The sequence below is a fragment of the Salmo trutta genome, chromosome 13, assembly GCF_901001165.1.
Source record: "Salmo trutta chromosome 13, fSalTru1.1, whole genome shotgun sequence".
In the NCBI taxonomy this organism is placed as follows: Eukaryota; Metazoa; Chordata; class Actinopteri; order Salmoniformes; family Salmonidae; genus Salmo; species Salmo trutta.
This window is the reverse complement of record NC_042969.1, coordinates 46,411,567-46,437,754: the sequence shown is the minus strand read 5'-3', so window position 1 is coordinate 46,437,754 and position 26,188 is coordinate 46,411,567. Positions and strand designations below refer to the sequence as shown.

Sequence of the window (26,188 nt, the reverse complement as noted above, 5' to 3'; positions counted from 1 at the left end):
CTCTATATTCATATTCTGACAATTCAATAGAATGTCTTTACTTTGGGATTGCCATCCGATATCTTAAATATGTACAATATTCATTCGTACAGGTTATGGTATTGAATTATTGATATTACAGGCATTGGCTAAATGTGTTGCATACAAATATATATAATGTACTCAAATTAAATAATTTAAGTTTAGGTGTGTCTGGAGAACAGAGTAAACAAACAGTTAAATAATAAAATGAAATAAATATTGCACAACAATTGTTTTACAAACATTTGCTTAAAGGAACATTTAAGCATTCGGTGCATGTGACAAATAAAATGAGATTTTATTTGAATTAGTTTGGTGTTTGTTTCATTACTCCAATTTGATTGATGACATGCAACATCAACAATGGACAAATTAAACAAATACCAAAAGATAGTTTTGGGGTGGAGTTTTCCTTTACGTAATACAACTTTCATCCTTTTTAGGCTAACAATACATACAAGCTAATATTTTGAAATTCAAGGAAGTCAACTGCACAACACTTTACAGACACAGTAAAACATTTCATATCATTTTTTTACCTGAAACCAAAAAATGACTAACACATGGTCATTTTCAAAATGAGTTACAGTAACAATTTGGAATTCCACGGCACTACATTTCTAAAATTTAAGGGTTACAATTACAATTGTTGGTCTAATATGTAAATTTGTTATATGTGAATTCTTAAAAAAAAAAATAACACAGTAGTTAAAACATATTGCTGTGACTACAAAGTCTCCTAAATGAGGAAAAAAATAAATGTCAAAACTGAAAATGACAAAATGTGCAAAACAGGTGACTTGTTTAGCTAGAAAGCAACAAATAGAAACAGACTTTGGCATTCAGGTGAACATAGGGCTAATAATGCACTGGAACTAAGGGGCCTAGCCCGAACCATGAAAAACAGCCCCCCGACCATTATTCCTCCATCACCAAACTTGGGCAGGTAGCTTTCTCCTGGCAGCCGCCAAACCCAGATTTGTTCGTCAGACTGCCAGATGGTGAAGTGTGAGTCATCACCCCAGAGAACACGTTTCCACTGCTCCAAAGTCCAATGGCGGCAAGATTTACACCACTCCAGCCGACGCTCTTCAGTATGGGCCATTCTACTGCCAATATTTGTCTATGGAGATTGCATGGCTGCATGCTTTTATACACCTGTCAGCAACGGGTGTGGCAGAAATAGCCGGATCCACTAATTTTAAGGGGTGTCCACATACCTTTGGCCATGTAGTGTATTTCTTCCTTTCTGGATTACCATTTTGATATGGGTACTTACAGAGTACAGGTGTTAAGACTATGAAATGATTGAAGCTGTAACGCTCACTGATGCAACGTAACAGATGGGGAGGCAGGAGTGCAATTTGCGTTACGTACATGTGCAATGTCATACCTTACAATACTTAGCCTTTAGGTACAGTTTATCAACTGTACATAGATTAGAAGCAGCATGCGACAAGTGAGAGGTACTGTTCATATACCACATACACATCTATTAGGTGTGCCTATTAGCACAGCCTACTAGGAACAAAAGTACTAGTGGTATGGGTATGTGCACTACAATGGAGAAGAGGCATTTTCATGAGTAAACCTTGTCTGCATGTCATTTCACCTCATTGCGATTTTTTCTCATGGAACGGCACAGACTGTCCTGGTGTATACCTTAGGCTACTTATTTTAGATAAATGGAAAATCCTCATATGACAAAAACAGATATGAGATTCTGGTTTACAAATTCTACTCCTGCATATTAATCCACGTAACCCACCTTGCACACCAAATGAAAAAACCCAGACAAGCAATAGTCTGAATTACATTTTGGTTTCACAGTTAGGAAAAACATTAACAGAACACAAGCAGGATAGTACAACAATACGACCGATGCATCTGTATAGACCAAGATGAAAAGCCCAACTAGATTGATCGGCGAATCAAGTTGTTTTTATCAGGCTCCAGAAACTCCTCGACGAGAGTATCTGTTACTTTCTTAAGCTCCTCCTCAAGACTTGAGATGTCACTGAAAACCAAAATAAAAACAATTTTAAAATGCAAAACATTTTTACGATGCTAGCTCGTCTATGGCTTGGATTTACCTTAATTGCCCCAAATGTGCAGCCATTCGTCTTACACTATAGCTTAAACCAGGTCCAACACACTTTTCCCTACCATCTCTGCCACTAAAATACTGAGACTATACTGGTGCTTTCGGAACTATTCCGTAACACTGTAGCTAGCTCTAGCTGGTCCTCCAGAGTGTGTCATTGCTAGTAGAAGGGGGCGCCGTTACACTCAACACAAACCTTTTTCCGGGCGGTGCACAGAATTCTGTGTAGAACTTAATCTTTGGCTCTGTGCCACTGGTCCTTAGTGTGGCCACGATCCCATTCTGCAGAGTGAAGGTGATCATTTGGCTGCTCTTTGTCATAGGTAGCACCTGAGAGAGGATGAGGAGTTTTTACCTATACCTCTCATTATGAACCATTCAATTTGAAGCACACTAATGTATGAAATAAAAAATTAAATAAACCACAACATTACACTTACGCAAAGTTTGTCAGGTTGACTACTATCATATCCTGTAGTCACATCTCTCACGTCCACAATGCTGTGTCCACCCGAGGATCTGGGGTAAGTGTTCTCTCCCTCAAAGTTCCGAAGACGTGTGAATATTCTCTTGACAGTAGGGGGGTCGTGGCAGATGACATATGACGTTGTGGAAATGTGATAACCGTAACTGAAGGACAACAACAGTAAAGGATATTAGCATTTGACTGGAGAAGAGCGAGACAATGGATATTTATGGTAGATCAATAAAGTGAAGCTGAAATAAAAAACGGCCCAACTTTATGGTGCAAAAACACCACAAACCTTAATTTATCAGAATTTATGGGCGATTTTGCCTGGCTTGCAGTCAGCTTCCAAAACATCCCAAAGGTGTTTGATGGGGTTGAGGTCAGGGCTCTGTGCAGGCTAGTCAAGTTCTTACACAGCGATCTCGACAAACAATTTCTGTATTGACCTCGCTTTGTGCACGGGGGCATTGTCATGCTGAAACAGGAAAGGGCCTTGCCCAAACTGTTGCCACAAAGTTGGAAGCACAGAATCATCTGGAATGTCATCGTATGCTTACGCGTTAAGATTTCCCTAGCCCGAACTATGAAAAACAGCCCCAGACCATTATTCCTCCTCCACCAAACTTTACAGGCACTATGCATTTGGGCAGGCAGCATTCTCCTGGCATCCGCCAAACATAGATTAGTCCGTCGTACTGCCAGATGGTGAAGCGTGATTCATCACTCCAGAGAACAAGTTTCCACTGCTCTGGAGTCCAATGGCAGCAAGCTTAACACCACTCCTGCCGACGCTTGGCATTGCGCATGGTGATCTTAGGCTTGTGTGCGGCTGCTCGGCCATGGAAACCCATTTCATGATGCTCCCGACAAACAGTTATTGTGACTGATGTTGCTTCGAGAAGCCCTTTGGAACTCGGTAGTGAGTGTTGCAACAGAGGACAGAACATTTTTATGTGCTGCGCTCTTCAGCACTCAGTGGTCCCGTTCTGTGACCTTGTGTGGCCTACCACTTCGCGGCTTAACCGTTCTTGCTCCTATATGTTTCCACTTTACAATAACAGCACTTACAGTTGACCGGGGCAGCTTTAGCAGGGCAGAAAGTTGACAAGCTTATGACGGTGCCACGTTGAAAGTCACTGAGCACTTCAGTAAGGCTATTCAACAGCTAATGCTTGTCTATGGAGATTGCATAGCTGCGTGCTCGATTTTATACACCCGTCAGTAACGAGTGTGGCTAAAATAGCCAAATCCACTTATTTGAAGGGCTGTCCACATACTTTTGCATATATAGTGTATATGTATTTCTATGGTAGTTAGTGTTGTCGCAATATCAGAATTTTACCAGATTAAGTATTATGATACTAGACAGCAAAACGATACCACGGCAAAAAAATGAAAGCAGGGAGAACGACTTTGAGAAGGTCAGTCCTCATTTCCCCAGAAATAAACCCAATAACATATTGGGTTATAGCCTATACATGATCCATATTAAAATCAGGTAGGTGTGCTATTAGCAATAAGCATTATCATCTGTAGCCCAACTGATAATTAATAGGCTGAAGCATGGGGTTTCCCATATCCATACCCTATTGGGCTAATCATTAGCTAGATCCCAAACTCTAAACAAACATGATGATGTTACTAGTTAGCAACGTAATGAGGACCTTAATGTCTCCCAAAAAATTGCATAAACAGTGAATATAATGTAGGCCTACCAGTTACAATTGACCCTTTGTTACATTTAGCCCTGGTCTTACCCTATGCAGTCAGTGTGAATTGCAGAGCACTAACTGCTGATATACTCTTTCAAAACAGTGCAGTTTGCATACATTTTTAGGAGTTGCGAAATGAGGTAGCGATGGAAGTGTTTTCCAGCGATTGCATTGAGAAATGTTGTGCATTGACTGCTTATTAGAATGCATGAATCTCTGCCTGTTGCACTCGCAATTTGAATTCGCATCGAGAGGAATTTCTCGCATTAGAACGCACAACAAGCCGACTAGGTAAATAGGTAAACTATTCTACTATGGGGTGCCAGATTTTACTGTTTGTTACCCATTTTGCTGGCAGAAGCCCTAATAAACACTGCTCAAAAAAATAAAGGGAACACTAAAATAACACATCCTAGATTTGAATGAATGAAATAATCTTATTAAATACTTTTTTCTTTACATAGTTGAATGTGCTGACAACAAAATCACACAAAAATAATCAATGGAAATCCAATTTATCAACCCATGGAGGTCTGGATTTGGAGTCGCACTCAAAATTAAAGTGGAAAACCACACTACAGGCTGATCCAACTTTGATGTAATGTCCTTAAAACGAGTCAAAATTAGGCTCAGTAGTGTGTGTGGCCTCCACGTGCCTGTATGACCTCCCTACAATGCCTGAGCATGCTCCTGATGAGGTTGCGGATGGTCTCCTGAGGGATCTCCTCCCAGACCTGGACTAAAGCATCCGCCAACTCCTGGACAGTCTGTGGTGCAACGTGGCGTTGGTGGATGGAGCGAGACATGATGTCCCAGATGTGCTCAATTGGATTCAGGTCTGGGGAACGGGCGGGCCAGTCCATAGCATCAATGCCTTCCTCTTGCAGGAACTGCTGACACACTCCAGCCACATGAGGTCTAGCATTGTCTTGCATTAGGAGGAACCCAGGGCCAACCGCACCAGCATATGGTCTCACAAGGGGTCTGAGGATCTCATCTCGGTACCTAATGGCAGTCAGGCTACCTCTGGTGAGCACATGGAGGGCTGTGCGGCCCCCCAAAGAAATGCCACCCCACACCATGACTGACCCACCGCCAAACCGGTCATGCTGGAGGATGTTGCAGGCAGCAGAACGTTCTCCACAGCGTCTCCAGACTCTGTCACGTCTGTCACGTGCTCAGTGTGAACCTGCTTTCATCTGTAAAGAGCACATGGCGCCAGTGGCGAATTTGCCAATCTTGGTGTTCTCTGGCAAATGCCAAACGTCCTGCACGGTGTTGGGCTGTAAGCACAACCCCCACCTGTGGACGTCGGGCCCTCATTCCACCCTTATGGAGTCTGTTTCTGACCGTTTGAGCAGACACATGCACATTTGTGGCCTGCTGGAGGTCATTTTGCAGGGCTCTGGCGGTGCTCCTCCTTGCACAAAGGCGGAGGTAGCGGTCCTGCTGCTGGGTTGTTGCCCTCCTACGGCCTCCTCCACGTCTCCTGATGTACTGGCCTGTCTCCTGGTAGCGCCTCCATGCTCTGGACACTACGCTGACAGACACAGCAAACCTTCTTGCCACAGCTCGCATTGATGTGCCATCCTGGATGAGCTGCACTACCTGAGCCACTTGTGTGGGTTGTAGACTCCGTCTCATGCTACCACTAGAGTGAAAGCACCGCCAGCATTCAAAGTGACCAAAACATCAGCCAGGAAGCATAGGAACTGAGAAGTGGTCTGTGGTTACCACCTGCAGAACCACTCCTTTATTGGGGGTGTCTTGCTAATTGCCTATAATTTCCACCTGTTGTCTATTCCATTTGCACAACAGCATGTGAGATTTATTGTCAATCAGTGTTGCTTCCTAAGTGGACAGTTTGATTTCACAGAAGTGTGAATGACTTGGAGTTACATTGTGTTGTTTAAGTGTTCCCTTTATTTTTTGAGCAGTATATATACGCACACACATATATACAGTTGAAGTCGGAAGTTTACATACACTTAGGTTGGAGTCATAAAACTCGTTTTTCAAACACTCCACAAATGTCTTGTTAACAAACTATAATTTTGGCAAGTCGGTTAGGACATCTACTTTGTGCATGACACAAGTCATTTTTCCAACAATTGTTTACAGACAGATTATTTCACTTACAATTCACTGTATCACAATTCCAGTGGGTCAGAAGTTTACATACACTAAGTTAACTGTGCCTTTAAACAGCTTGGAAAATTCCAGAAAATGATGTCATGGCTTTAGAAGCTTCTAATAGGCTAATTGACATCATTTGAGTATATTGGAGGTGTACCTGTGGATATATTTCAAGGCCTACCTTCAAACTTAGTGCCTCTTTGCTTGACATCATGGGAAAATCAAAAGAAATCAGCCAAGACCTCAGAAAAATACATTTAGACCTCCACAAGTCTGGTTCATCCTTAGGAGCAATTTCCAAAAGCCTGAAGGTACCACGTTCATCTGTAAAAACAATAGTATGCAAGTATAAACACCATGGGACCACACAGCCGTCATACCGCTCAGGAAGGAGACCCGTTCAGTCTCCTAGAGATGTACATACTTTAGTGCAAAAAGTGCAAATCAATCCCAGAACAGCAGCAATAGACCTTGTGAAGATGCTGGAGGAAACAGGTACAAAAGTATCTATATCCACAGTAAAACGAGTCCTATATCGACATAACCTGAAAGGCCGCTCTGCAAGGAAGATGCCACTGCTCCAAAACCACCATAAAAAAGCCAGACTACGGTTTGCAACTGCACATGGGGACAAAGATCATACTTTTTGGAAAAACGTCCTCTGGTCTGATGAAACAAAAATAGAACTGTTTGGCCCTAATGACCATCGTTATGTTCGGAGGAAAAGGGGGAGGCTTGCAAGCCGAAGAACACCATCCTAACCGTGAAGCACGGGGGTGGCAGCATCATGTTGTGGGGGTGCTTTGCTGCAGGAGGGACTTGTGCACTTCACAAAATAGATGACATCATGAGAAAGGAAAATTATGTGGATATATTGAGGCAACATCTAGAGACATCAGTCAGGAAGCTTGGTCGCAGATGGGTCTTCCAAATGGACCACAAGCATACTTCCAAAGTTGTGGCAAAATGGCTTAAGGACAACAAAGTCAAGGTATTGGAGAGGCCATCACAAAGCCCTGACCTCAATCCTATAGAAAATGTTGTGGGCATGACTGAAAAAGCGTGTGCGAGCAAGTAGGCCTACAAACCTGACTCAGTTACACCAGCTCTGTCAGGAGGAATGGGCCAAAATTCACCCAACTTATTGTGGGAAGCTTGTGGAAGGCTACCCAAAACGTTTGACCCAAGTTAAACAATTTAAAGGCAACACTACCAAATACTAATATAGTGTAAGTAAACTTCTGACCCACTGTGAATGTGATGAAATAAATAAAAGCTGAAATGAATCACTCTATACTATTATTCTAATATTTCACATTCTTAAAATAAAGTGGTGATCCTAACTGACCTAAGACAGGGACTTTTTAATAGGATTAAATGTCAGGAATTGTGAAAAACTGAGTTGAAATGTATTTGGTTAAGATGTATGTAAACTCCCAACTTCAACTGTACACACACACACACACACACACACACACACACACACACACACACACACACAGGTAAGAGAAAGTATGTGAACCCTTTGGAAATACATGAATTTCTTCATAAATTGGATCTTCATCTAAGTCACAACAATAGACAAACAGAGTCTGCTTAAACTAATAACACACAAACAATTACACGTTTTCATGTCTTTATTGAACACACTGTGTAAACATTCACAGTGTAGGGTGGGAAAAGTATGTGAACCCTTGGATTTAATAACTGGTTGACCATCCTTTGGCAGCAATAACCTCAACCAAACTTCTTCTGTAGTTGCGGATCAGACCTGCACAACGGTCCGGAGGAATTTTGGACCATTCATCTTTACAAAACTGTTTCAGTTCAGCAATATTCTTAGCATGTCTGTTGTGAACCGCTCGAGGTCATGCCACAGAATCTCAATCGGGTTGAGGTCAGGACTAACTGGGCCACTCCAGAAAGCGTATTTTCTTCTGTTGAAGCCATTCTGTTGTTGATTTACTTCTGTGTTTTGGGTCGTTGTCCTGTTGCATCACCCAACTTCTGTTGAGCTTCAATTGGCCTAACATTAGCCTAACACTAGCCTAACATTCTCCTGCAAAATGTCTTGATAAACTTGGGAATTCATTTTTTCCGTCGATGATAGCAAGCTGTCCAGGCCCTGAAGCAGCCCCAAACCATGATGCTCCCTCCACCATACTTTACAGTTGGGATGAGGTTTTGATGTTGGTGTGCTGTGCCTTTTTTTATCCACACATTGTGTTGTGTGTTCCTTCCAAACAACTCAACTTCTGTCCACAGAATATTTTGTCAGAAGTGCTGTGGAACATCCAGGTGCTCTTTTGCAAACTTCAGATGTGCAGCAATGTTTTTTTTGGACAGCAGTGGCTTCTTCCGTGGTGTCCCCCCATGTTTAGTGTTTTACGTATCGTAGACTCGTCAACAGAGATGTTAGCATGTTCCAGAGATTTCTGTAAGTCTTTAGCTGACACTCTAGGATTCTTCTTAACCTCATTGAGAATTTTGTAGTCATCTTTGCAGGACGGCCCCTCCTAGGTAGACAGTGCTGAACTTTCTCCATTCATAGACAACTTATCTTACCTTGGACTGATGAACATCAACGCTTTTAGAGATACTTTTGTAACCTTTTCCAGCTTTATGCAAGTCAACAACTCGTTATCGTAGGTCTTCTGAGATCTCATTTGTTTGAGGCATGGGACACATCAGGCAATGCTTCTTGTGAATAGCAAACTCAAATTTTGTGAGTGTTTTTTTACAGGGCAGGGCAGCTCTAACCAACATCTCCAATCTCATCTCATTGATTGGACTACAGGTTAGCGGACTCCTGACTCCAATTGGCTTTTGGAGAAGTCATTAGCCTAGGGGTTCACATACTTCTTTCCAACCTAAACTGTGAATGTTTAAATGATGTATTCAATATAGACATGAAAAATACAACAATTTGCATGTTATTAGTTTAAGCACACTGTGTTTGTCTGTTGTGACTAAGATGAAGATCAGATCAAATTCTGACAAATTTATGCAGAAATCCAGGTAATTCCAAAGGGTTCACATACTTTTTCTTGCCACTGTGTGTGTAATATATATCGCCATTTTATCTTGCGCTCCTAGCTTCTTAAAAATGGCTTGCGCTGGGTCAGCTTACTCAGCATTGCATGTGCAAGATCAAGTATCTTATCCTACTACTGCCCCATTGAGAAAATTTTGACAAATTACTAGACAGACATGATCCGCTCAGTCAGTATACATTGTGAGACACATTTGATAGAAGTACTGAAAGTAACAAAAATTCTACTACTGAACCATTTTTCATGTTCTTGTATCAAAAAAAGTACCCAGAGTTTTTGTATACCATGTAACACTAAGTTACATAGTCAGGTAGTCGGTTATAGTATCACAGTTGTAACAATGTGTACCTACTACCTAGTTATTCCAATGAACTAACTACCATGTAGATACAGCGATTTTAGGCCACTTAATGTAGTGACACCAAATAAACTCAGTAAACCAGAACATGGGGTATAGGAGGAAACTGGAATGACACCTACATTTCAAAGATGTTCTCTAGCTGCTGATGAAGGGTCAGGTTCTTGTTGTAGAGATAAGAGGCCATCTCAGCCACAACCACAGCTGCACTCACTCCATCCTTATCTGGGACCATGCTGCCGCACAGGAATCCTGAAACACACCAGACAAAACAAAAAGACATTTCGGGGCATATTTATCAAATACTAGTCCAATGGTCACTGCAACTCTCCCTCCTTAGCAGCCTGTCTGTACCTCGGGTAAACAGATCATCCCATTTGGTACAACTGCAAATTGAAACATTTACACATCATATCTCAATTAAATTGAACTGTTTTCAATAATATGCATTAAAGATATCTTGACATGTAAAAAATAGGCAAATAGGTTGATCAACTCAAAATCATTTGATAAAGTCTTATATTATGTTCAGGATTGATCATTAATTGTTTGCAATAGTGGATACCACCACCATGACTTTATATTCAAAGTTTCAAACTGCTTTCACCATAAACAACAAAGCAAATGTTGTAAGAACTGAAAGAGATTTGGTAACCTATAGACTCCTCAAAGGCGAAGATCACTTCATTCCCCGTTTTTGCCAACTCGTGTATTTTCTTTCCGATCCATTTGAAACCAGGCAATGTTTCCTGAAACAGAGTGAACAGGGGTGCATTCTTAGGGCACAATGTAGAAAAATGTAAACAAGTGTTTATTGGACAAATTCAGGTAGGTCCCACCCCATTTCCACGTGTTTGCTTCTGTCACAGATTCTACATTATATTGACCAGACACTGAATGAAAATAAATGTCTTCAAAAATGCAGTCAGGAGGCAAGATCAGGTGGGACCATTCAAGCCAACAAGAGGGCAGATACGCGTGTGAACAACAGGCACAGCTCCGATAGGTGTTTTTTTAATCAAAGTTGACGGGATGTCACATGTCCTTAATTATATCAGTACACTCGTAACAACATAAGCATTACGAAACTTTATTTGATTAAATAAGCCTCACATAGCAAGCAAGTAAGCCATTACACTGACCTCCATACAAAAACTCCTCGCTTGGTGAGCGAAAAAAAAAAAACAGAAAACGTCACCTGCTGGAGACAGATTTTGAGTCCAGTTATCCCTCTCGCTTCGCCTCTTTCTCTCTGCTACCGTTTGGTTTCAGAGGTGAGGTTTTTGAGCACCTGGCAGAGGGCTCTCATGCTACTATTGTGACTGCAGGCAACGCAACCAGATTAAGTCTGAAAGCTAAGGGTGTATATTGCTCGACCTCCAACCATGCTTCATTCACCTGGAGGTGGAAAACGTACGTACTTCAAAATGGAAGCCCTCTATTCGTGCAAAGGCCTTGAGGATCTTGGAGGAGACGGTGGTGGCCAGCATGTACATCCTCTCCCTATCAGCCGGGTCTGAGTGAGTCTCCTTCCAATTGAACAGCATCCACCAGCCCAGCAGAGCTGCAAGCTCATTACCTGTGAAAACTTTCCATCCGCACCTAGACAGAACATGACGACAAAGCTAAGGTCAAGAGTTGTCATCTCAGCAGGAAAAACATGTTGTAGCTAACAACCAGGGCCCAGAGTTTTCCCTAGCAGATCACATGGTCAGGAAAAGCTCTTGGCCTTTGAACAAAATGACATTAGATCTGTGCATATCAGTAATAGCTTGTGGTCCAGTAATCAGTAATATAATTATATTTTAAGAGAGTAGGCTACATTTGTATCAGGTATTTTACCTGTCAGATTGCTCTGCAACAGCCAACCGATCTGCATCTGGATCAGTTGCCATGACAATCGTGGCATTCTCTCTCTCAGCAAGGCGAAGGGAGAGCTCCTACAACACCAAAATATCAAAAAAACAATCATGGAGGATGCACAAGCCACATTATATTCACGGGAGTGAGATGCACACCAATTTTATGCTACAGAGACACGAACGAGGCTGCCGCATTAACACTTCCTTCACGTGCTGCTCGCATGGCCAGAGTAGTAGGCTGCATTGACTACAATTCACACACAGTGAGAATTGTGCATCTAGTGTAGCAACTCTGTTACACAGATAGCACTGAAAAGTTAGGTGAATTGAAAATTTCCTCACCAAAACAGACTCTCCTTCCTCTGGATTTGGACAGCTGACAGTGGAGAAGTTCGGATCAGGATCTTTCTGTTCTGGCACAGGGATAGGAGGGGGGAACCCAAACGCCCGGAAAGCCTGCTGGACGTAGTCATGCCCTACTCCGTGAAAGGACGAGTGTACAAACTTCAACGGGGACTTGGTGTTGAGTTCTCTGAGAAACAAGCAAGTAAAAACATGTATAAGTGTGTTTTTTATTCAACAAATATGAATTGTGTTTGCTGCAAAATTAATTGTGGACACTGAGAAAATGAAAGTTTTCTGACTCAGAATTCAAACAATTCAACAAATTGAATAAGAAAAGGTCATCGGGGGTAATTAAAAGAAACATCTATGATAATTACAACACGTTCACAGCCAGTGTGAGGGTGTTTGCCGGCTCCCAGCTTCATAATAAATGTGTTTGACGACTCCCAATTACATCATAAATCATAATTTTCTGAATTAATATCCAACTGTTAAAGGCAGGACACGCCACTGTGAATAAATCAGCATTTACTACTTGTGATCACTTTCTAAAGTACAGACTCCTAGCACTGTGAATTGGTACCTGTGGAAACAAACAGAGCTGAGGTCCTCCATATACTTTTTGGATATCTCCCTCAGCGGATCGCTCCTCAGTGGACTGTTGTCTGCCAAACTCTCGTTCCAGGACTCGCTCCATGGCTCTGAGCTCTCTTCAATGCACTTCAGGATCTCCTTGTCGTTAGGAGAAGAGATCTGGGCTCCATTGTGCCAGTAAACCTTCAAAGAAAAGCAAGACACTGTACCAAATGCTAATGCACAGCTTAATATATGTTAACATTGTATGGCATACCTAATTCTACCTCCCCATAGGACAGGGTTTCCCAAATTCAGTCCTGGGGACCCCCCTGGGTGCACTTTTAGTTTTTTGCCCTACCACTACACAGCTGATTCAAATAATCAACTCATCATCAAGCTTTGATTATTTGAATAAACTGTGTAGTGCTATGGAAAAAAACTAAATGTGCACCCAGGTGGGGCCCCAAAGACAGAGTTTGTAAACGCTGCCTTAGGATATCATTAGCTAGTAATACAACACCAGGAATAAAGGTATATTTTATTTTTCTTGTACGATAAATAGCATACAGTCCCCTACAAAATGCAGTGTTAAAAGCTTTTAGTTCAACAAGGATTCTAGATGCTGTACGCTTCCTGCCTTGACTCAAGTGACCCTGGTAAGATGAAAAGCAGAAGTCTGATACCTTGTATCCATTGTCCTCTTTAGGGTTGTGAGAGGCAGTGACCATCACACCAGCTGCAGCGCCCAGCCTCTTTACAGCATATGGCTAGGAGAGATCACAAAACAGTAAGGCCTTGGGAACTAAATGAATGTAATTCTTAGCCTAATCTGAAAGCGCTGAGACTTTGACTTTACCAGCTGTATAGCCATATAAGTACGTCCAGAGGTTTTTCCTGACGACACAATCTGGCCATTAAAAACCATTATAACTAAGGCATAGACTCCTTCCTGGTCTGGCCAGGTCACATGGCCAGGTAAATCACCTGGCCCTTCGTATATGACATCACCAGTATATAGGAAACAAATTGGTAAGCAACCAAGAAACAAGTGATTTATGTCCAAGGAGGGATAAAGTGACCAGGCTTTAATTTTAATGAAATAGAATATATTGATTTGAACTATCTTACCACAAAGGGAGTTGGGACATATGTGGAGAAAAGAAACACAGGAATATCTTTACAAAGCATCACAGCTGCAGTCAACCGGGCAAGTCTGTGGAATAAAAAAAAAAGATCATAATATTTCTTTAGAAGAATAATACTAATAGTCCATTGTCATTTTCAGATCACAGAAATTCATATTTCTTTTTGCTTTAGCTCCAAACTCTCTAATATTCTAAAACTCTAGTTTGTGGTTCCCCGCGTGTTAACTGGGAAATAGCCTACACACAACATCCTAAAAAAATCTATTTCCTGTTATTATTTTGGCTCTAGAAATTTGTGCAGTTAACAGTAGGCCAAGAATGCAATAAATGTTCTCACTAAGCCCATCTGTATTCACAACTATTTTGCCATCACACCACTTCAGGCAGGAATGTAACCTCTTAATACACTTTATCACACTTAATAACACACTGCACTGTCGACAGAGCAACCCAAAGCCACAATCATCATTACATTGGGAGTTATTTATTAGATAACTAAAAGGCCCACTGATATTTACAGCCAGTTTTTATCTATTTACATTAAATCAGACTATCTAATATGTAGCCAGTTATACATGTTTGCAAGTGGTGGTGTGATCTGCAGAGGAGAAAGGAGGAGGTATAGTATAGTACCGTTCACTGTTGCAACCACTGGCCTCCTGCGCTCGCGTGTCGTATCCAACCACTATACCACGGCTACTGAAGTCGGGGAAAGACCTGGCCAGGTATTTGTACATACCCTGCAGTGAGGAGGAGTGGGAAAAGAATACAACGATGAGGCCATGTCTATAGCTCTTTAAAATTCTTATTTTCTATTAACTTTCACTTTGAAAAGGAGGTAAGGGAAACTTTGGTAGGTAGGTGAGTTGTTAGACTGTGTGTGCTGTGCTCCATGAGACACAGTCAGTTTGTTACGATACCAGAATTTTGACTTCGATACCAGGTTTGGTATCACTATACTTGATAACATCACGATACTCAATATCAAAATGATACCCCAGCAAAAAAAAGAAATGTACATTAGCCAAAGTCACAGAATGGCACTTGATCCATCCAGACACTACTGCTCTGGTCAACAATTGGGCATCTTTTGAGTTCAATATCATTTTATTCAAAAAATGTTACGGACATTTTTCAGAGATAGCCATTTATGCATTAATGAATCAATTATACAATGATACAATCAATATGACTTTGTTTTTACCAATAATTTATTTGAATGGTAAATCTCTATTGATAAACTGGGTAAATCAAGATTTAGCCTAGGCCTATTAACAATACTGGTGAATGCGTATTCAATAGGAGTGTGTGCATGCACTGAGTTATTGAGCTTGTTTTGGCTGATTTCATGGGGCTACAGATAACAAACAATCTATTTCCCTTCCATTTGGGCCTTATTTTGCTGTACTGATCAACAACATTTGCATAAAAGTGCGTGCTGTCTCTTGAACAAGTAATGACATCATTCATGAGGCAAGATGGGTGCAACCAGTCGGGAGCCCTATTCACAAAACACACACACAGTCAGTCAGTCAGTCAGTCAGTTTGCTCAGGGAAATAGATCATCTTTGGCTGATGGAGACTGAATAAGTGAATGAAAATGTTTTTAGTGGCAAACAGCTTGGAACGCATATTTTGCATATAATCACAAACAAAGTACTAGGGTTTTGAATTGATGTTAGCTTCAGCTGTAAGCTAACAAGAAAAGTTAGCCTACAAAGCTGGAAGCTACTGGTATCTTCTTGCATTGTAAAGTGTTCTAGCCTGTATGGACATTGTTTCGCGAACGGTAATTAACAGTTTTAACATTTATACATGCCGTGTCGCATTATTCAAGTGTGTTAACTTCTGTGCAGCATGAGTGGGATGCTAAAATTATGCAGCCCAGACTCCCAGTTCAGGCTAGCAATGAGTAACGGTATAGAAGACTTTGGTTGCGCTGATCAGTGAGACAGATTTAACAGAACTACCCGAAAGTAACAAAAATTCTAGGACTGAACCGTTTTTCATGTTGTAGTAATGAAAAAGTACCAACGTTTCGGTATACCTTGCAACACTACTGCTGCTGAAAAAGGTCCTAGGGGAAACACTGTACATACTGTTGAAGTCAGAAGTGTACATACACTTAGGTTGGAGTCATTAAAACTTGGAGTCATTAAAACTTGTTTTTCAACCACTCCACAAATTTCTTGTTACCAAACTATAGTTTTGGCAAGTCGGTTAGGTCATCTACTTTGTGCCTGACACAAGTAATTTTTCCAACATTTGTTTAAAGACAGATTAATTCACTGTATCACAATTCCAGTGGGTCAGAAGTTTACATACACTAAGTTGACTGTGCCTTTAAACAGCTTGGGAAATTCCAGAAAATGATGTCATGGCTTTAGAAGCTTCTGATAGGCTAATTGACATCATTTGAGTCAATTGGAGGTGTACCTGTGGATGTATTTCAAGGCCTACCTTCAAACTCAGTGCATCTATGCTTGACATCATGGGAAAATCAAAAGAAATCAGCCAAGACCTCCGGAAAGAAATTGTAGACCTCCACAAGTCTGGTTCAGCCTTGGGAGCAATTTCCAAACGCCTGAAGGTACCACGTTCATCTGTACAAACAATAGTGCGCAAGTATAAACACCATGGGACCAGGCAGCCGTCATACCGCTCAGGAAGAAGGCGCGTTCTGTCTCCTAGAGATGAACGTACTTTGGTGTGAAAAGTGCAAATCTATCCCAGAACAGCAAAGGACCCTGTGAAGATGCTGGAGGAAACAGGTACAAAAGTATATATGTCCACAGTAAAACGAGTCCTATATCAACAGAACCTGAAAGGCCGCTCTGCAAGGAAGAAGCCACTGCTCCAAAACTGCCATAAAAAAGCCAGACTACGATTTGCAACTGCACATGGGGACAAAGATCGTACTTTTTGGAGAAATGTCCTCTGGTCTGATGAAACAAAAATAGAACTGTTTGGCCATAATGACCATCATTATGTTTGGAGGGAAAAGGGGGAGGCTTACAAGCCGAAGAACACCATCCCAACCGTGAAGCACAGGGGTGGCAGCATCATGTTGTGGGGGTGCTTTGCTGCAGGAGGGACTTGTGCACTTCACAAAATAGATGGCATCATGAGGACAGAAAATTCTGTGGATATATTGAAGCAACCTCTCAAGACATCAGTCAGGAAGCTTGGTCGCAAATGGGTCTTCCAAATTGACAATGACCCCAAGCATACTTCCAAGGTTGTGGCAAAATTAAGGACAACAAAGTCAAGGTATTGGAGTGGCCATCACAAAGCCCTGACCTCAATCCTATAGAAAATGTTGTGGGCAGAACTGAAAAAGCGTGTGTGAGCAAGGAGGCCTACAAACCTGACACAGTTACACCAGCTCTGTCAGGAGGAATGGGCCAAAATTCACCCAACTTATTGTGGGAAGCTTGTGGAAGGCTACCCAAAATGTTTGACCCAAGTTAAACAATTTAATGGCAATGCTACCAAATACTAATTGAGTGTATGTAAACTTCTGACCCACTGAGAATGTGATGAAAGAAATAAAAGCTGAAATAAATCATTTTCTCTACTATTATTCTGACATTTCACATTCTTTTAAAATAAAGTGGTGATCCTAACTGACCCAAGACAGGGAATTTTTACTAGGATTAAATGTCAGGGATTGTGAAAAACTGAGTTTAAATGTATTTGGATAAGGTGTATGTAAACTTCCGACTTCAACTGTACACACTGGGTGTGAAAAAACATTAGGAACACCTGCTCTTTCCATGACAGACTGACCAGGTGAAAGCTATGATCCATTATTGATTTCACCTGTTAAATCTACTTCAAAATCAGTGTAGATGTAGGGGAGGAGACAGGTTAAAGAAGGATTTTTAAACCTTGAGACATGGATTGTGTAGGGTGTGCCATTCTCAGAGGGTGAATGGGCAAGACAAAATATTTAAGTGCCTTTGAACGGGGTATGGTAGTAGGTGCCAGGTGCACCAGTTTGTGTCCAAAACAGCAACGCTGCTGGGTTTTTCACGCTCAAAAGTTTCCCATGTGTATCAATAATGATCCAACACCCAAAGGACATCCAGCCAACTTAACAACTGTGGGAAGCAACATGGGCCAGCACCCCTGTGGAACGCTTTCGACACCTTGTATAGTCCATGCCTCAATGAATTGAGGCTGTTCTGAGGGCAAAAGGGGGTGCAACTGAATATTAGGAAGGTGTCCTTAATGGTTTTTTTACACTCAATGTATATACTGTATATATATACACTGATTATACCAAACATGAATATTGAGTTGCACCCCCTTTCGCCCTCAGAACAGCCTCAATTTGTAATTGCCTATTCACCCTCTGAATGGCATACATACATACAAAATCTATGCCTTAAGGATTAAAAATCCTTCTTTAACCTGTCTCCTCCCCTTATCTACACTGACTGAAGTGGATTTAACAAGTGACATCAATAAGGGATCATAGCATTCACCTGGTCAGTCTGTCGTGGAAAGAGCAAGTGTTTTTAATGTTTTGTATACTCAGTGTATATACTACAACAGCCCAAATGCCTTTGACACTGCTTAAATGTAATATTGTATACTACATTCATTTTTTATTTTTTATTTAATTACATAGGCCTATGCATGTTACAATTCAGATTTTTGCCCCAAATGTGTACAATTCAAAATAAACCTTAACTATATATCTAAAAACTACTGAGAGGTAGAGACTCCACCACCATATTGCAATTCTAAAGTCATTGATCTCATGAATGGTTGACCTTAAAATTGCTGATACCAATATATAGAAACCACTGTTACTCCTGACACTTATTTTAAAACATTGATATAGTGGTTTTACAATAACCTGTGATTGATATATTATGCCGACTCACTGGACAGCTTTGTACTAAATTAAAAGGTAAAATCCTCAATATGACATCATACACAGCGGGTTGCCTACTTGCTTACAGACTACTGCAACAACAACCTTCAAATCTGTCAAGGCTGCCACTATTGGCTGTTTCCATAAAGATGGAAAAGAGAGAACACCTATTTTTGCAAGGGCCGGAGTCCCGTGGCGTGAACGGGCAAAAGCGGTGAGGGAGGAGAGCCCTTCTCAAATCAAACAACAATCTGCGCCGCTCGGTCATGTTGTCAACAAGGCAGCATGGTGCATCGTCCAGAAACATACAACACATCTTTTCCAAAAAATATACATTTGAATTTTCAAACTAGTTTTCATTGGGAAGGCAGATAAAGCGTTTTCATCAAAAGCAATCACTTTTGCATGTGAAAAACACAATGGTAGTTATTACTCCACGTGCTTAATTACGTCACGTTCGTTTTGAGCCAACTTCGCCGTGGGCTTTGAATGGGGCACCCTGCTCATGCCCAGTAGGTAGCCCGGTTCCAAAAGCAATACAATCAACTTTCACCCAGTGCAAAACACATCTACCCAAGATTAATTGAATCCCCTCAATGATACAAAGCGCCATTGTGGGCTATCTCCATTTTAAAAGTACATTTCTACTTGGTAGTCTTCTATATCGAAGAGGTTATTGGCAGTTAATAAACAAATTGAAAAGGTGCATAGTACTGTGCTGGATTGTATGTATAGTCTGACAAGGTATAAACCCAAGGTTGATGATTTACTGCCACTGAAGAACTGAGCCAATTTGTTGTTGAGATCTGTAAACAGGAAGTTGTTCCGCTGTGCACGATGATGTCATATAGCTGAGTGAGTCTATACCTTTAACATAACCTGTGCCAGAATAGTTTGCTCATTGAAGGAAACTATTATTAACCTGTGTGGACTGGATGATGGTCAGATCATTAATGAGGGCAAAGCCTGCACCCATGGCTGCCCTCAGCCCTGCCGTCCCAAACGTCATCCTGGAGCAGAGCCGACGCCTCAGCTCCTCCACTTGCCCATCCAGCAAAAGGGCCTCTATCTGAGCTCTGGTCTTTGGATTCTGAATGGGAAAGAACATCCCAAAAAATACTCTTACTGACATCATTACTCAACACAGTTGCACACCACTTAATTTAGGACTGACTTTCTTGCTGATTGAATCAAATATACACAATACCCACTGCTTCAGCATTATGGTTGAGCTACACTGGAACTGAACAAAAAAGATAATCTTGGCTGTTGCTAAAAGTAGCCTAATCTTGTCTGTTCAATCAGCGTTTGAATATCCTCAGAATATCAGAATATCCTCTTAAATCTAGACAGACATAGATCTGGGCCCTTACAGTTCCTTAATGGATCTGACAGTCCAAGTAAGGTTATGAAGTCTGACATTTAGAGAGTGGGTGTCAGCCATATCCATTGCTTTAGGCCTTTCTAAACTAGGGCTCCAGTGCAAGTGTTGGGAGTGTAGTAGAGGCTGCATGAGCCGGGCTCTGTACTTCGCGATTAGTAATAAGAAAAATTGTTGCCTGGATACTAGACTTGTTTGTGCTAATAATCCACACCTTGTCATTATGACAAACAGTTTGGCATATGACAAGGAGTGGATTATTAGCACAAACATACCTGGCACCAGGATAGGTCTTGCCCTCCATAACATGTTTTACATTTTAGTCATTTAACATTCATGCAGAGCGACTTAGGGTTAGGTGCCTTGCTCAAAGGCACAGGCAGATTTTTCACCTAGTCGGCATGGGGATTTGAACCAGCAACCAAACAGATACTGGCCCAACGCTCTTAGCCGCTATGCTACCTGCCACTATTAAAGACACACACACATTTCAGAAGACCACCGATCTGAAGGACAAGGCATTTGCACCTGACATACCAGGCAAGTGACAACCCAAGTCAGTAAGTTTCTTCGTCAATAAAAAAGTGTTCGTTAACTATGATGATGACACTGACAGTTGACTCACTGACCTTATCCCACGTTATCCATTGGTAAATAGCCGTATCAAGTCGCACGTCCCCAGTTGCATGGCAATTTAGGTCCAGGTCTCCGTTGTTCTCCATAGTAGAATATTGTGCAGCAAAACATCAAGCTAGTTAACTACGTAGCTAACGTTAACCAACGTTAGTTTACAAAACTAGCAAACTCACAAGCTAGCAATAGGCCAGGCAGGACATAATGTCCCTAGCTATCGTATCGGTCTTGACGTTGTCTGTGTGAGAGTGTTTGCTTTGGCTACTGAAACTCAGCAAACAGATATAGCTAGCTAACAGAAGATAAGAAAATAAATGTATTGTCTAACAAACCGTTAGGACGCTAGCTAGCTAACGTTAGCTTGACGCGCAGAGTGGTGTTGTTGAGCGACCGAGCTAGCTAGCTACTAGTAGTAGTACCATGTTATCATCTGCAGTGGACATCTGGATGGCGTGATCACTCTTGAAAACAGCACGCTAGCTAGTTATAACTAGTTATCAAGCGTAGCAACATACTGACCCATCCTTACCAGGCTTGTCCTATTTTGGCACTCAAATTGTCTTTATAATGTTAAACTAGTTAGTAGACTGAGGTTGGGACTAGTTACCACAGCCACAAAGTCAAAATTGGATATGTCGTAAGAATTCATCAAAAAAAAAATATATATATATTTTTGGTCTTAATTTATGGTTAGGGTTTGGCATAAGGTTAGCAGTGTGGTTATGTATATTTTTTAAATAATTTTAAGAATATATATATATTTTTTAAATAGGCGGGGTTTAGACATAATTTTGACTTTGTGGTTGTGGTAACTAGTGACAACCAACTAGTAGCCTTCAGTCGCTGGGCTACATTTGGACCACCAAAACAGCGGGCTCACGCCCTCATAGCGCAATGTGGGAAACGTAGTTTCTTAGCTGACAGATATGCCCGGGAGAGGGAGAGAAAACAACATAATGATTGTCAAAATATACATGTTTTATTTACCGTGCATTGTTTAATTGTTATTAGAATATGGTAATGAAACAGCAGACAGGGAGCAGGTCTCGAACCCTCGACCTTCAAGCCCGAAGTCCGGCGCGCTATCGACTGTGCCGCAAAAGCATGCTCAAGCGTGAAGCAGTGTGCAGTCAAACTGATCATTGAAAGTTTCCAGCAGTCGTGGGATGGTCTCTTCAATATAGACATCTCATCCCAGTTCTTGACTGAGAGAGGTGACACCTTTGCCAACAATCCCACATGGCACAATGTTTTCAAACCAGCCCATATCTGTGTTGCAGTTCAGTGCCAATCCATGAGATGTTATGTATCTTCCACAATGGATTCCTGAAAGAGGAAACATTTGACTGTGATATCAAGCATGACACATTGTAGCCCTGTTGTAAACATAGCAAAAAAAAAAAAAAAGGTTATTTAAATCAAGGGTTAACCTATCAATGGCACATATCTTGTTGTTTCCAACCCAGACCCCAGTGTCTGGGGAGGTGGATGCTTTTACCACATACTTCCTGAAAAGGTTGATGACAGTCCTCTCCAGCTCAAATACATACCATTTCACACTTTTCTTGAAGCAGCCCAAGTTGATTATTGGGTAGCACACCAACTCCCCTGGGCCATGAATAGTTATGAGCCTGCCACGGTTGCAACGAAAGAATTCAGCACCAAGGAGTTTGAGTCTTTGCCACTCTTCGAATGGGTATAGTGAATGTCTGATTCTAATGGTGTAGACTGGCTGGTGTTCACACAGTAGCAGAGCATTGTGCAATTTGTCTTTAGAATCCAGATGTCTCCTAACATAGAGTTGCTGTACCTGTAATGCACGCGCATAGGAAATACGACCCAACTGGATCACTTCAGCTGCTGCTGTTGAAGCGTGCATTTTTTTATGATAATTGAGTGTAAACTCCTTTTTCAATGTTTTCGATAGACAATTCAACATTTCTATTCTGAAGGACATAAAGTACAGTACACCATGCAGCTCGCATCTTTCACAACGAACTTTGCATTATTTGCCTGTGTTTGATAATGCCTGGCTCCATGATTCAGGTTCTCCAGTGTCGAGATCTCGTAGATGGGGGGCTGATACGTTAAGTCACTAGTCGACTATTGTTACATTTTCATCATCACTTGTAGTCTTTGTTACATCTTGACATCCACACCATGGGCGCAGCCATATTGGATTCGTTATTTTATCTTTAGTGGCAGTTCAACTAGCTGAGTGGTGCGTTATCGCCTCCAACTGGACGGGGTTGTAACCCGAAGCCTTTCTGTTATGAGGCAAAGGAGGGCCACATTACTACCCTCTAGAATTTCAGTGTTCGAACAACATCAGAGAGAAAATGTCTATGGAGCCCCCTCTGAATACTTTGAAAATACAAATTCCCCGTTTCCCTAAGGTAGTCTGTTAGGCCTATAGTAGATTTGTGAAAGTTAATGGAACCCCTTGCTTTCACCCATCTGTCCAGTTAGATCCAGGATATGGAGAGAATTATACATTGATTTCATAAGTACTTGAACCAGGCCTGGGCATTGGGGGTAGAGGTGGTATCTACCTTTTTGTCAATTTCCTGCCATCTACACCGACCTGAAAAAATAGGTCTGGTAAAAGCATATGCCAGGTAGGATAAAGGCCCACACCACATTGCTTTCACCTATCCAGTATTTTTAAATCATCGCAGATGAAAGGAATGGCATGAGGGAGTCAATTTAGATTATTGTCATGCAGCCCTGATAGGTTCCTTGAGTATTTTAAATTTGGTGGGGAGACATAAATCTTACATCGAGTGGAACTAATTTTTTGTTTCACTAGTAGACTATTCTGACAAGAGCAAGAAGGGCAGGTCTAGGAATAGGCTAATGTAAGTACACATGATACTATTCAATTCCAACATGTACTGTCCACTGGTCCCTATGTTTCAGGTCAGTTTTATTAAAAGCACAAGCTCTGACTCATGACTACTAGTCTTATTAAGTTAACTGGGACTGATTGCAAAGAATAGGCTAAACCTGAGAAACTGTCGCATTGCAACAGTGTCGCATTGCAACAGCATAACTAACTAAAGAACAGTCAATATGAGCAAATCATCATGAAATATCTCTGCACAATGGTCTTGGTGCTCCTCACTTTCTTGGCCATTGCATGTAAGTCTTGAAAACTACCCACTTGTGAAGCAGACAAGATCAGGTTTACTGAAATGATGATTGATTCATCTAGCTGTAAAGTTTTTCAGTTATATTTTGCTGTTTAGTTTTACCACAGACCATAATTTGCATGTATTTGAACCGTTACAAAACTGTAAACTGTGACACTATTAATAGTTGCTCAGCAGATACATTTTCTCTGGTGATAGAATTGTAAGAACCTATTTATAATACTGTACCTACATTTCATGAAACTGTGAAAGGTAATTTACTCAAATTAAGATACTTAAAATTATATAAAGGCAAACAAAAAACGAGCTGTTTTTTAATCGATAGGTGATGTAAATGAGGCAGCTGCATGCTCAAACCACAGCGGGGTCTGCCGTGCTGTCTGCCTGTCAGCAGAACTACCATTTCGACCTTTTGGATGTGCTAAAGGATTTGTGTATGTATATTTGTGTACGTCGAGTTTTTGCAACTAATGGCGCTACGATGCTTAGAGATTCGTACTTTTAATTTATGCTTCGTTTTACCCACAATGACAAGTTATAATGCCTTCCCTGTGGCTCAGTTGGTAGAGCATGGTGTTTGCAACGCCAGCATGGTGTGTGCAATGCCAGGGTTGTGGGTTCGATTCCCACGGGGGGCCAGTACAAAAAGAAAAATGCATGAAATGAAATGTATGCATTCGCTACTGTATATCGCTCTGGATAAGAGCGTCTGCTAAATGACTAAAATGTAAATGTTATAATGTAAATAACTGTCTTAGTGGAGCACATGATAACATCTTCGATTGGGTTCTGTTTACCAGTTGATCTCTGAGAATACGACCAAGGGAGGGTCCGAAAACACATGACCGATACTGTCATCGGATCTTAGAATGTGCCAATGTTTGTGAACGATTCTCATAATTTGTTCATAGCACTTTGAATAGCGGGTAGTAAGAACGCAATAATGCTTATTTTTGCGAGACTGTCCTTAAAAGAGCTCATGTCTCGATTTGTTTTGGATTTTCTCAATGACAGAATTAATCTGACAATTTTTTTACCCCCTCTCCTTGAATTGTATTTGCGTCTCAACCATATTTCTGTCGACAGAATTGGCTGTAGGGCAAACTGTTTCTCAAGGGAAGCAGGTGACAGCCATCAGCCCTCAACAAACTGTTACGATCAGAAAGTTTCCTTTAAAGATCAGTATATAGAACATTATCCTCACACAAAATCCGAAGATCAAGGAAACAGATTTTTTAAATGTGTTTATATTAATTAACCTTTATTTAACTAGGCAAGTCAGTTAAGAACAAATTCTTATTTACAATGACGGCCTACTAAAAGGCCTCCTGCGGGGACAGGGCCTGGGATACGTTTTTTTAAATAAATACAATATAAATATAGGACAAAACACACATCACAACAAGAGAGACAACACAACACTAAATAAAGAGAGACCTAAGATAACAACATAGCAAGGCAGCAACACGTGACAACACAGCATGGTAGCAACACAACATAACAACATGGTAGCAACACAACATGGTAGCAGCACAATGTTTGCAGCACACATTTGACGTGTGTCAGATTGCATAGTAAATCTCAGGTGCTAAGAACAAGATTTAAGAAAATAATGGAATGCCTGGAGATGTTTTCCCCTTCATAAAACAAAAATATCATCATGTACTGTTTCCAAATAATAATGATAGACAATATTTTTTGTTGTTGAGAGGTTTGAGTATTGATTGTTTCTCCATGTAACCCACATACAAATTAGCATAGTTAGGAGCCATAGGGGATCCCATAGCAGTACTCTTCGTCTGAAAAAAAATACATTTAGAAACATGAAATAGTTGTGTGTGAGTACTATTTCAGCCAATGTTATAATGCATGCACTGGAAGGTAGTTCATTAGGGACATGTTGCAGAAGAATATGTTCCATGTTTCAATACTGCCCTCGTGTGGAACATTCGTGTTTAATGACTAAACATCAAAAGTAACTAACAAAGTATTCTCAGGGAGAGTGTCGGGGTAGGTTCCTTGTCAATCATTGGCTTATTGGTGAAATCAGCAGTCAGACAATATCTTCTTTAAGTAAATCAATCAAACCTTTATTAATGCAATTGCAGACAGAAGTTGACAACAGAAGCATATCACGTATGTTTCAGAGTAAGTTCCGCAAAATAAAAAAGGTTAAAGTTGCTTTAATATAGTTACAGTTGACCCCTAGTGATGTAACTGCCTACGTCAACACCTTCTACTCATGAGACCAAGCCCATGCATATACAGTTCTAAAAACCTGCAGGAGAAAGCAATAGTCCAGTGTTTTCTAAGAGCTCAGCAGTAATTTTCCATTCATGTGTGGCTTACAGTGGTA

At 41.1% G+C, this 26,188-nt stretch overlaps 1 protein-coding gene and 1 long non-coding RNA gene across 2 annotated transcripts; both read right to left on the bottom strand.

Moving 5' to 3' along the window:
• Positions 1 to 1,267: 1,267 nt before the first annotated feature.
• pgm2l1 (phosphoglucomutase 2-like 1) lies at positions 1,268 to 21,302 on the bottom strand. The gene is made up of 14 exons (XM_029772245.1): positions 20,677 to 21,302; positions 19,589 to 19,756; positions 14,415 to 14,521; positions 13,765 to 13,849; positions 13,320 to 13,403; positions 12,644 to 12,837; positions 12,058 to 12,247; positions 11,696 to 11,793; positions 11,275 to 11,455; positions 10,509 to 10,602; positions 9,976 to 10,105; positions 2,566 to 2,755; positions 2,322 to 2,455; positions 1,268 to 2,038 (listed from the first exon to the last, which is right to left on the bottom strand). Exons 1-14 carry the CDS (start codon positions 20,767 to 20,769, stop codon positions 1,936 to 1,938), a joined length of 1,851 nt encoding a protein of 616 aa, XP_029628105.1. The 5' UTR covers positions 20,770 to 21,302; the 3' UTR covers positions 1,268 to 1,935.
• A 335-nt stretch (positions 21,303 to 21,637) lies between these two features.
• Positions 21,638 to 22,871, bottom strand: LOC115205859 (uncharacterized). The gene is made up of 2 exons (XR_003880692.1): positions 22,231 to 22,871; positions 21,638 to 22,006 (listed from the first exon to the last, which is right to left on the bottom strand). It is a non-coding gene; the product is annotated as an uncharacterized LOC115205859 (long non-coding RNA).
• Positions 22,872 to 26,188: the final 3,317 nt, after the last annotated feature.

What these genes read in the sequence shown, in the direction of transcription:
- pgm2l1 (XM_029772245.1), bottom strand. Translation starts at nt 20,769, where the DNA reads ATGGAGAACAACGGAGACCTGGACCTAAATTGCCATGCAACTGGGGAC. An exon ending in AAGAGGACAATGGATACAAG is followed by an intron (nt 12,838 to 13,319) that starts GTATCAGACTTC and finishes TTTTCTTTGAAG; the next exon opens with GTTTACTGGCACAATGGAGC. An exon ending in GTCAACCTGACAAACTTTGC is followed by an intron (nt 2,456 to 2,565) that starts GTAAGTGTAATG and finishes ATCCTCTCTCAG; the next exon opens with GTGCTACCTATGACAAAGAG.